The following is a 10,932-nucleotide window of genomic DNA, read 5'->3' as shown; positions in this document are numbered from 1 at the left end:
GGACGCAATCATCCGGTATCCAGAAACACTGCCTTTGAGCTTATAGTGAAAAACTGTGGGCTGGGGCTCTGAAGACCCCATCTACAGGCCCAAGTCTAACGGTGGCTGTGTGACGTCAGTGACTTAACCTCTCATGGGGAGCATGGTATATAAGGGCATGCATGTCTCTGAAGTTTTTAATCTCAGGCACTCTTGTCTGGCTGTCTTCACTTTCTGGAGCTGCAGTATGACACGTTTCCCACGAGGGGAAAAAGAAAAATATACTTGTTTTCCTTAGACCATCAGGTCCTGGTAGATATTGCTTTGGAAAAATTGGGGCTTCTCTGGGATTTCTGCTGAAGGGTGCCATCTAGGGGTACCTCTTTGAATCCTCTAGCTCCTCCAGCCTCCAGCATCCCCCGCCCAGTGCCACTGCCTCTCAGACAATACCTTGTATTTCTCATCTGGGGGGTCTAGCATCTCTGTACCATCGAGAACTTGGCTCTGGGTTGACGTTCAAATGACTGATAAACCCACATGAAGCCTCTCCTAGGCTTTCCTACAGTTTTCTACAGCAACAGACTGAATATTTTTATCCTTTGTGCCCCAATATAACAGTATTAGGTGGGGCTTTGGGGAAGCCATTAGTCAAGAAGATAAAGCACTTATGAAGAGATTAATGCAGGGCGGGCGGTGGTGGTGCACACCTTTAATCCCAGCACTGGGAAAGCAGAGGCCTTCGGATCTCTGCGAGTCCAAGGTCAGCCTGGTCTACAGAGTGAGTTCCAGGCTACACACACACACACACACACACACACACACACAGATTAATGCTTTATAAATGGAGGACTGAGGAGAGTTTTCTTGCCTCTTTCTACTATCAGAGAGCAGATTAAAAAGATGGCAGTCTAGACTCCTCCCTGCAATCTCTCCGTGCTCATATTCAGACTTCAGACTTCCATTATTTTGAACTATGAGAAATATGTTTCTTGTTTTTCTTCGTTTTGTTTGGCTGCTGTTTAATATGCCACTCAGACTGAAGCACTTTGTGATAGGAGCCCCAATGAGCTAGCACACTTGTTCTAGGTAAGCAATTCTTTTTCAGCCTTCTGAGATCTACTGTGAGCACTGGCTTGGAAGAATAAGGGGGGTAGTTCTTTAGCAATTCACTGACCCTGTTGCTAGTCAGAGCCAGAATATGGCCTGAACCCAGCTGACCTCTCCTCCCTAGGTTGCCAGATTTAGCAACTGAAACTATAGGACTCTCAGATTTCTTTTTGAGGCAAATAACCTATAACTTTTTGGTATAAGCATGTCTCATATGTATTCGGGATATATTTATTTTAAAAGATATTTTGCCTCAAAAAATGCTTGCCTGAAATTCTGAGTTATCTGGAGACCCTGGAGATTTGGAGTTGAAGACAAAGAGGGTCTTAAAGCTGACATTATTTCTTAAGAATAAACAGGTAAGTGCCCTAGAGGATCAGTTCTCTCTCTCTTTCTTCCTTCTCCTTCCCTGTCTTCCATTTTTGTTTCTCTCTTTCCCTTTCCCCCTCTCTCTTTTCTCTCTTTGGAAACAGGGTCTTACTTTTAACCCAGTCTGACTCTCGCCATTTCTCAGTCTGCACATAAGTTTATAACTAAAGCTGTAAGCACTTCCCATAACCACATGCAAGTCCAAATTTTGCTGTTGACCTTCTGGAGTGACTACAGACAGGTTGTTTGGCTAGTTAGTTAGTTAGTTAGTTGGTTGGTTAGTTGGTTGGAAGATTGGTTGGTTAGTTTAGTGTCTATATTTCCAAACATAAAAATTAGAAAAAGGAGATTTTCTTTTGTATTGTTGAGAAGATGCCCTTTATGGAGTGGGCATGAATACCAGCAGATCATGTCAGTAAACAGAAAGTCTTCTTGTTTTAATGGCTTTGAACATAACTAGTTTTTAAAGTACATTAAATTTCAGACAGAGCCTATCTTGCTACACAGGAGGCCATGGACTCATTGGTGCCATGTTTCTCTCTTTCTGCTCCTCACATACATAAATGAGAGTCTCTCTGGTGTGCAATTCAGTGCTACACACTATATCTGACTCTATACAGTTCAAGTTTGTGTGTGCGCTGGGCATCAGATCCAGACCTTCTATGTGATAGGCAAGTGCTCTATTACATTTGAGCCACAGCTCAGACCCTCTACATACATTCTTGGTGCTTTTCAAAGGAGCTGAAAATGTCTGTGCCCTGGCAGTTGCTCTGTGAAAAGAACAGTAAAAATGTTTCATTTTGTAGCCCCTCTGACTAAGGAAAGCTAAGGTTGGAAAACTAACTCTGTCTTGGGTTCCTCCTGATGAAACTGGGGAGTGTCATGAAATTAAGGGGGAAACTGAACGAAGAAACAGACGGGCACCATAGCATTCTGAGAGAGCTCGATAAATCTAACTTGGCTTTAAAAGACTTTTGAAAGCAGCCATGTGATGTGTTTTGGATGTTGGGGCAGTGGTGAATCTTGGCTACTTCCATGTGAGAGTGTATGTGCTTGTGTGCCTGTAACTATAATACTGGTGCTAGCCACAACATTCGTAAAGAACCTACTGCATTGAGTGACAAGACTATCCCAACCTGTCCTGGGCAGAAGAAGTTCTCAAGATGCAAGACCACAGCAGTGAAGTAGGGAAAGGCTGGGGGTCTAGCTCAGTTGGTAGAGTGTTCGCCTGGCATACACTGGGGCTGCCCTCAGTCCTGCGTAAACTTAGCACTAAGGAGGGGGAAGCCAACGATCAGAAGTTCAATGTTATCTTTAGACCCTGTCTCAGTGTGTGTGTGTGTGTGTGTGTGTGTGTGTGTGTGTGTATGTTTGTGTGTATAAGTCATAGGCAAATTAGGATGAATTTACAGTGTGCGAACTGTGAACTCTTTAGGTGCAGTATCTCATCAAACTCACAAACAGACCTGATGAAGTGGGCACTCAACAATATGACCAGAGAGTGGTATGGAATTTGTACACGGAAGCTGACAGAGTCACTCGACACAAAGCTGCACCATTCCTTAACAAGAAGTGCAGGATCTGAGGTAGACCAGTCCAGCTCTGGACTTCAGGGACTCAACCACCAGCTGGTGTGCCTTAGACCTCTTCAAGATAATCATCTCTTATTGTTACATTCCTGGGCCATTACTAAACACTTTCTCAGTTTCCCTTCCATCACTAATACTTCCTGCTGCTCAGCTCAGCCTCCCACCAAGGGAACCAGCAGGGCAAGCCCAGTCTTGTGTTTAAACATAGAAGAGGCCCCTTCTCTTAGCAACAGACGCTAAAGCCTGGTTATCCCTCACAGTGCCTGGGTACAAACCCCATTATGGTTAAAACTGCTCAGGGAACTCCCCTAGGTCCCCAGGGGTGTTGTCTGGGATAGCAAGTTCCCTCTTCTAGATATTAATATGTGACCGTGCTTCAATTTTGTCCCCGGCAGAGACATCAGGCTGTTCTAGGAAGTTCCAAGAAATCTACTGAAAGGAAACAAAAACAAACACTGCAAAGAGGGTAAACGGGAGGAGGGTTCTGCAGAACGCTATGCTACCTCTTCATTCTTTGTTTTTCCTTCTCTCCCTTTCTGCCAGGGAACTCCCTGGGATACCAACATCTATGACCTCAGAGAAAGAGTTTTGTGTCAGAGTGTCCAGAGGGTCCGAAAATTCCGCTGCTGCTGTCATCCCCCTTCTCCTCTAAGGAATCGCAGATTTCAAAGCAGCTGGATGGGAGAGACTGATCCTCAGAGGAACTGAGAACTCCTTATTCTTTCGTCCAACGGAACAATTAGAACAGGCGCCATGAGCAACCACGACTGCTCATCTCAGGAGGTGGGTGTGACGTTTAAGGCGTGTTTTTCTGTACTTTGTGTCTTCAACGTGTAGAGAATCGAGATTGTGGGGGAGGAGGGACTTTTCCCACAGAGAGATTGCCGTGGTAGATCCCTTTGACCTGGAAAGTGTGTTAATCACGTTTTCACTCTGAAATTTTAGACCCCATCGTTCCTTCTCCTTCCCTTCCAATGTCATCAGATACACACTCCAGCAGGCAGGTCCCACCTTGGATTGCACGTCATAGCATTCTGGGGCATATTCTGATACAGTGTTGGGGCTGGCAGAGGCGGCTGAAAGCTCTTAGCGCTTACTGCATAAGCATGAGGACTTGAATTCATACCCCAGCACCTCTGTGTAAATAGTTGTAGACACATGTGGCTGCAACCCCAGTACTGGGTGTAGGGGAGGGTCAGGGACAGGAATCCCGGGGCTTGCTTGCCATCAGCTTAGCTCCAGGTTCAGTGATAAATCCAGTCTCAAGGGAATAAGCTGGAAAGCAGCCGAGCAGGACACCTAACACCTGCTCTGGCTTCTGCCCATATGTGGGCATGCACACCCCCACAGACTTTGCTAATTTAAAAAACTAATTTTTAATTTAGAAACCCGTCTCACATAGGCACGAAGTTACCTTGTAATCTTATCACTTGGGAGACTGAGGCACGAAGATTGTGTATCCCAAGGCAGTCTGTACTATATGGTCTCAAAACAAGAACAACCTTATCAGAAACCAGAGTCTTGGCCCGCACCCTCAAAGACTGATTCAGACGTGGCGTGCCGTGGTAGAGATCCAAGAGCTCTATTTTTAACTCAGGGTGGAATGGTTCTGGCATAGCAGAGCCCACAGGCCATCATGTGCAATCTGAAATAAACTGTCTGAACTGGGTCTGCTGGTTTATGCCAGTAGCCTCTGCCCTTGGGAAGCCAAGCGGCAGCGATCAGCCTGAGGTGCGTAGTAGACTCCACCTTAGAAACAAATAAATAAGCAAACAGATTGCCCCAAAGTCATCTGCCTAATCCGCATGCAAGCGTCTTGGATGAAAAAGCCAAGATGCCAAGACTCAGAGGAGCATTTAAAATAGAAACTTAATAAAATTATATCTGCTGCATATCCAACCAAGCCCATGCTCTGAAATGAAAACTCCCTAATATTTACCAAAGAAGATACTTAGACATACAGGTTGTTAGCACACCATTTTGCATAGCTAAGAAGCTGTTAAAGAATTCCCTGTTTCTTCCTGTCAAGAGCCACGTTGTGCCACATGAATTGAAATTGGAGTAGGCCGGATTTTCTCACCAGGACTGCATTCTACTTCTGGTGGAAGGATTAGCTTTCCCAGGTTCTGTTGGCCCTGGAATCAGGTTTACCCCACTGTGAAGAGGAACACAATTACCAAGACCCCTCCCAGATTAACATCCTCCCTGATTCCACAAGTCGGGGGTGAAGGGGGGAATTTGGGGCTTAATTGCTCCTTCCTGCTCTTGTTGTGACTTACCCAAGATGTTCTGGCTTGGTGGTGTTTGTTGCTGTTTGAATGAAGATTTTTATTTAAAACAGATTTCAAAATCTAGGCCAAAGGAAAGATTGTCACTGACCACAGATTCCTCTTGCTTGCAAAGACACAACGCCGACAGCCCTAACCTCTTCATCAACACATGTCTTATAGCTGGGACCTGAAAAGGCTTTCCTGTTCTTGAAAGCACCCTTGCCCAGCTCTTCTTTGGTTGGTACTGTACCTGCTTTGGATGGCCAGATCCATTTCCAGTTGATCCTGGGGTTATTCCTGTTTTGTTCCCCTCACTGATGCAGATCTGGCATGGATTTCAGTCAGAAGAGAGGCAATTCTTGGAGATAACTGGTTAGTTCTCAGGTCCTTGAGACTGAGGTGGAGAACAGAGAGGCTGCCAGTGATTGAGACCAGTGTATTAAAGCTGGGTATGATGGCTCGTGACCGAAACCCCAACACTTCGGAGGCTGAGATAGGAGGATTTTGAGTTTGTGGCCAGCCTGGGTTATAAGTCCCTATCTCAAAAAAAGTCAATAATTCAACAATAAAAATAGAAGTCAGTATACCAAGTTCTATAAGATGAAAACAATAAGATCATTGGTTCTCAGGAGCATCGGGCCTGAGGTGGGGACCAAGCAGCTCTACTCTGAATAAGTATCCATTGCCCACCATTGGTAACAGTCCTTGGAAAACACTGAATTGGGCTATGAGATCAGCCAACCCATTCCATGCATTCAAAGATCTCAAGCTTCAAGTACATCTGTGATCATAACTTTTTCTATTCTCATTTAATTTTTGGTCCCATGACCTACCTAGAATAATTTGCCATGTAAGGGGTTCTTGCCTGACATGTCTGGGGTAATGGGTGATGCACATTTAAAAGCTATTGCCCTAGAAGACAAGTCTGCCTCTCGTGTGCCTGGAGCGTTTTACATACCATTCTTCTGACTCTTGGTTTGATCAGTTAGAATGGGACTACCCCCTCCAAAAAAAAAAGGTTTTGCATGCCTGACATGCAATCATTTGGCATTTGGGTAGACAGTATTGTTTATTTAATGATACAGGCGTTCCAGGGGAGTTCATGGGGGTTAGAGGTTATCAGTGAAGGGTTAGTCAGGTTTGGTGGTTCATGGCTAATAGGGAATCCTATGTCCCTCTTCCACCCCAGCCAGCACCAGTAATCTTGCCCGCCATAATTTTGCAGACCCAAGTAAAGAAATCTCTACCACAGTGTCTCATCTGATATCAGAGCTAGTCCAAAGTCACATCCTAGGGTTAAAGTCAGAGCTGGCATTGGCCTCTTGAAAAATGCTTTAAATTGTCTTGAAAGTGAAGAACAGCAGAACCTCCTGGACATCAGCCCAGCACTATCTCTGTCACAGCCTCAGATAAAATGCTTGTCTTTTGCAATGGGGCTGAGGCTTCAGACAAAAGCCTCATGCAATGCTGTTTAGCCTCTAGCCACTTCCAGCTCTGTTCAGGAGAGGCACACGGGAACTAAGAGAGACTGTGGAAGGCTCACACCCAAATGTACACTCACCAATGAAAGGGTGATTCACACACCCACCTTTTTAAAAAGTAAATCGCAGGGAGTTGCTTATATGCTTGTTCAACATACATAAGATGCCAAGCTATTGCCTGAGTAGGTTTTTAATCAAAACACTGTATGTGTGAAATGCAAGAGTCAACTTTAAGAAGCTATCCACTTTGGGGGGCCCAACAAGGTGGCTCAGCAGGTGAAGGAGTTTGTCCTGCAAGCTTGGTGACATGGGTTCAATCCATAGACCTCACATCAAAGTGGAAGGAGAGAATCAGTTCCACAAAATTGTCCACTGATTTCCAACACACAACACTCCATGGCACAGATGGCCACATAATGCGTGCATGTGCACATACACACCATGCACACACTTAATAATACTAATACTAATACAGCTACTAGACAAAATACTAATACTAATTAATTATATTAATCATTAATATTATATTAATTAAATTAATTATATGATTATACGTCATTATATAATTATGTGTTATATTTATACATAAATATAATTAATTATAAATAACATTAATTATTAATAATGCTAATACAAGTACTAAATGAATACAAATGAAAGGAAGTTCCCATGTAATCCTACCCAGGGTTGGGCAGCAGGTACACTCAAAGCTTAGGCTTTTCCTGAAGGGTAGAAAAATGAACAGATTGTCCGGGAAGGAAAGGACAAGGAGGAGGTGTTGCAGACCAGACAGACTAACGATTTAAAAACTGAAGCATTCGTGTGTAATGGATGGAGGGGCCTGAGTAGCAACACTGTGGGCATCAGACTCCCAGGAACCTCTGCAGTTCTCACCCTCTCCAGGGGACCAGAAATCTCTCCCAGTTCCTGAAGAGAAGCTTTGTTTCTGTTTCCCGCAGCTTGACAAAAATGACTCCATACATCACATGAGCCACTCCCAGGCGAGGCCAGAGCTGCCCCCTCTGCCTGCGTCTGCAAATGAGGAGCCGTCAGAACTCTATGAGGTGAGTACCCCTGGCTGCCGGCTCTTCTGCTGAGGAAGAACTGGGGAACATACCTTGCCTGTGTATGCATTCCTTTGGGTTTTAGTGAAGGCAAACAGTCTTGGCAAGTGAGACTAAGAAGTCTTGTCGTTCTGTCACCAGAAGACACTAGAGCGGTATGAGAACAGAGGTTTGTGCTAGAATAAAAGCGTGTTTGCATCTGGCTCTGCCATTTACCCGCTGTATTGTAGAACTCTAAGTCAGCATCTTCAGCCGTCGAAGGAGAGCAGTTCCAGGCCTCTTGCCACCAGGTCCATAAAGAATAACAGTGGTGTTGAACACCAGCTGTTTTCCTTGGCTTCAGAAATCTTTCACTGGGCAGAGAAGTAGCCATGCACGAAGTATTTCCCCAGGTGTAAGGAGGATAGAAACATAGCATCCGGTATGTGCAACTCCATCTCCGTGGCAGTGGAGCCCAGGCTCACAGAGATGCCTCTGACGGCATCTCCTTCACATTGCTCTCCTTGCAGACTGTCATGTCTCACAGCTTTTATCCCCCCTTGATGCAACGTACAGCCTGGACCCAGGCTGTGCCCTTCAAAGAGCAGGACTGCCACCGTGGACCCAGTGACTCCATCGGCAACAACTATTCTCTGACAGCCCGGGACATGAAGCTGAAAGACCTATTGAAGGTCTACCAACCAGTCACCATCAATGTCCCTAGGGACAAGGCCAGTCATGGGATACCAGGTACTTGCAACCAATATGCCATATCTTGTGCAGGATGGGGCTTTGAAATGAAGCTTCTACTCCTGGGTTTTTATCCTGGCTATGCCCTTTGTTGGACCTAGAATCTTTATAGAGCCTCACTCACTCCACTTATGAAATGGAAATTCCTAACATGGCTAAAGTTTATGCATCACTTGCAAGCACCAGTACTGTTTAAACTACTGTTGTCCGCATTGTAGATTACTCCAAAATGTTGTGACTTAAATCAAATCATATTCATCATCTCCCTGTTTCTACAGGTGAGATCTCTGCATTTGCCTTAGTTGGGTAGTTCAAGCTCAAGTTCTCCCACAGTCACGAAATCAAGGTGCAGGCAAGACCATAGTCATTGAAATACACAGGACAGAATTCTCTTCCAAGCTTGTGCACATTCTTAAGTTCTTGTTGACTGCTGGCTGTCACTACCAACTCCTCACCACACGGACTCTCTCATGGCTTCTGACTTCCACTGGAGTCAGCGAAAGAGGAAGCAAGAGAGAGACAGTACCTCAGAAACCACAGAAAGATTTTGAAAATTAACCTTAGAACTGACATCTTATCACATTTACCATAGTCTGTTTGTTAAAAGTGAATCACCAGGTCCAGCGTCATGCCAAAGTCCTATCATGAAGCGGAGATCAGGGGAGTGGGACCCATTTTGGAAGCTGTTTACCACATCTCACAGACATGAACTCATTTCATCCCACCACATATACATATGTTTGCTTACAGAACCCGTCTGTGATTTCTATTAGATATACTTTGGAGACCCTCAATCTGTTCTCTGTCTCAAACCCCTGCATATTTCCACTTTCCCTTCTGTGACAGAAGTTAATTCTTCAACTGTTATCTTTCAACTCACTAATTTTCTCCTCAACTTTGCTCAATATTTTAACACATCATGTCTAGAAAGTGCTGTTGGATTTTTGTTTGTTTGATTGGTTTTTGTGTGTGTGGATCCTAGTTTTATTTTCGTTGCTGTGATAAAAACACCCCGAACAAAGGATCTTAGGGGATGAAAAGGTTTATTGGCTTACAACTCCAGATTACAGTCCATTATGATGGGGAAGTCAAGGCAGTAACTTTCACAGTCAGAACAGAGAGAACAAAACATGGATCTTTGCCTGCTGCATACTTAGCTAGCTTTCTCTACTCTTACACAGGTCAGAACCAGTCCTGGGGCTCCCCACCTTTAGGGCTTGTCTTCCCAACAATCAAGACAACCCCCCACAGATAAGTCCACAGGCCAGCCTGATCTACATAATTCCCCACTAAGACTGTTCTCCAGGCGATTCCTGACGGTATCACCTTGACGGTTAAAACTAACGAGCAGCGGTTGCGGCTTCTTTCCATTTTCAGATTTCTAAACATTTCTATTGTGGTTTTTTCCCCTAATTCCTTAATCTCTTTTTTTTATGGTGCTAGCCCTAAGAATATCATTTGGAGGGATCCTTGAAGGAGTTCTCACCAGTGATGCTCGTTGGTTGAATATACATGCATGTCCTTAGGATGTTACCTTGCATATTACTGCCTCAAGGACATAGAGCAAACATTAAATACCCAGTGTACAAAATCTCACCTAGAAACTTAGGCTTGGTGCTCTAATTGCTAATACCATGATTCTCATTTGAGCCTGTTTGAGTTTCCATAACAAAGTGCATGGTCTGAATAGCTTACAAACAACAGAATATTTTAATCACATTCTGGAAACTGGAAAAATCTAAAGTAAAAAAGAAAGACAACACATTCAGTATGTGATGAGGGCTCATCCTGGTTTAGAAACGCTGTATTCTTTTTCCTTCCTATTAAAAAAAATTTCATAAAATATATTTTGATCAGTTTGATCATCTCTTCTCCCCCATCCTCCCTACCTATCCAAATCTCTATTTTTTCTCTCTCTCAAAAGAACTAAAACAAAGGAAAAAAACAATAGAACAAAAATAACAAAACAAAGGACTGCACCCTGCATCCTGCCCTACCATGTCCACTCCCCTTATTATTCCCTCAGACCATTCCCAAGGGTCCCATCCTTGCAGACAGAGAGTGGCTCCAGGCTTCCCTTCCCTGATGGCTTTCTTTCTCTACTCTCACACAGGATCTAAAGCCTCATCAGAGCCCGCTAAGAAGAAAATGAAGTACTTTAAATGCAAAGAGGATGTTCCCGGGTAAGGTGTCACTATGGATGCCATGGGATAGAAGAAATTGAGCTGAGCTAAATCATATTCTGCAAAGTTGGGCAGTGGTGGCACACACCTTTGATCCCAGCACTCAGGAAGCAGAGGCAGGTGGTTCTCTGTGAGTTCAAGGCCAGCCACTCTACATAGTG

General features: G+C 44.4%; 1 protein-coding gene across 8 annotated transcripts in view; it reads left to right on the top strand.

Annotated features, from left to right (window-relative positions):
* The first annotated feature begins 3,711 nt into the window (after nt 1-3,711).
* Nucleotides 3,712-10,932, top strand: part of Dnah3 (dynein axonemal heavy chain 3) — a 235,906-nt gene continuing 228,685 nt past the window's right edge. For 6 of the 8 annotated variants that reach the window (XR_006020847.1, XM_042055422.1, XM_038346132.1 and 3 more), the window contains exon 1: nt 9,624-10,771. Coding sequence is in view for 7 of the 8 variants with exons in the window: in XM_042055422.1 (XP_041911356.1) it covers nt 10,587-10,771 (185 nt within the window). In the remaining variant the exon portion in view is untranslated. Of the gene's footprint in view, nt 3,828-7,754; nt 7,860-8,368; nt 8,589-9,623; nt 10,772-10,932 lie in introns of those variants that run through there. The other 2 variants (XM_038346167.1, XM_038346141.2) reach the window with 2 other exon arrangements.

This window comes from Arvicola amphibius, chromosome 1 (assembly GCF_903992535.2).
Source record: "Arvicola amphibius chromosome 1, mArvAmp1.2, whole genome shotgun sequence".
In the NCBI taxonomy this organism is placed as follows: Eukaryota; Metazoa; Chordata; class Mammalia; order Rodentia; family Cricetidae; genus Arvicola; species Arvicola amphibius.
This window is presented reverse-complemented; position numbering and strand designations above follow the sequence as displayed.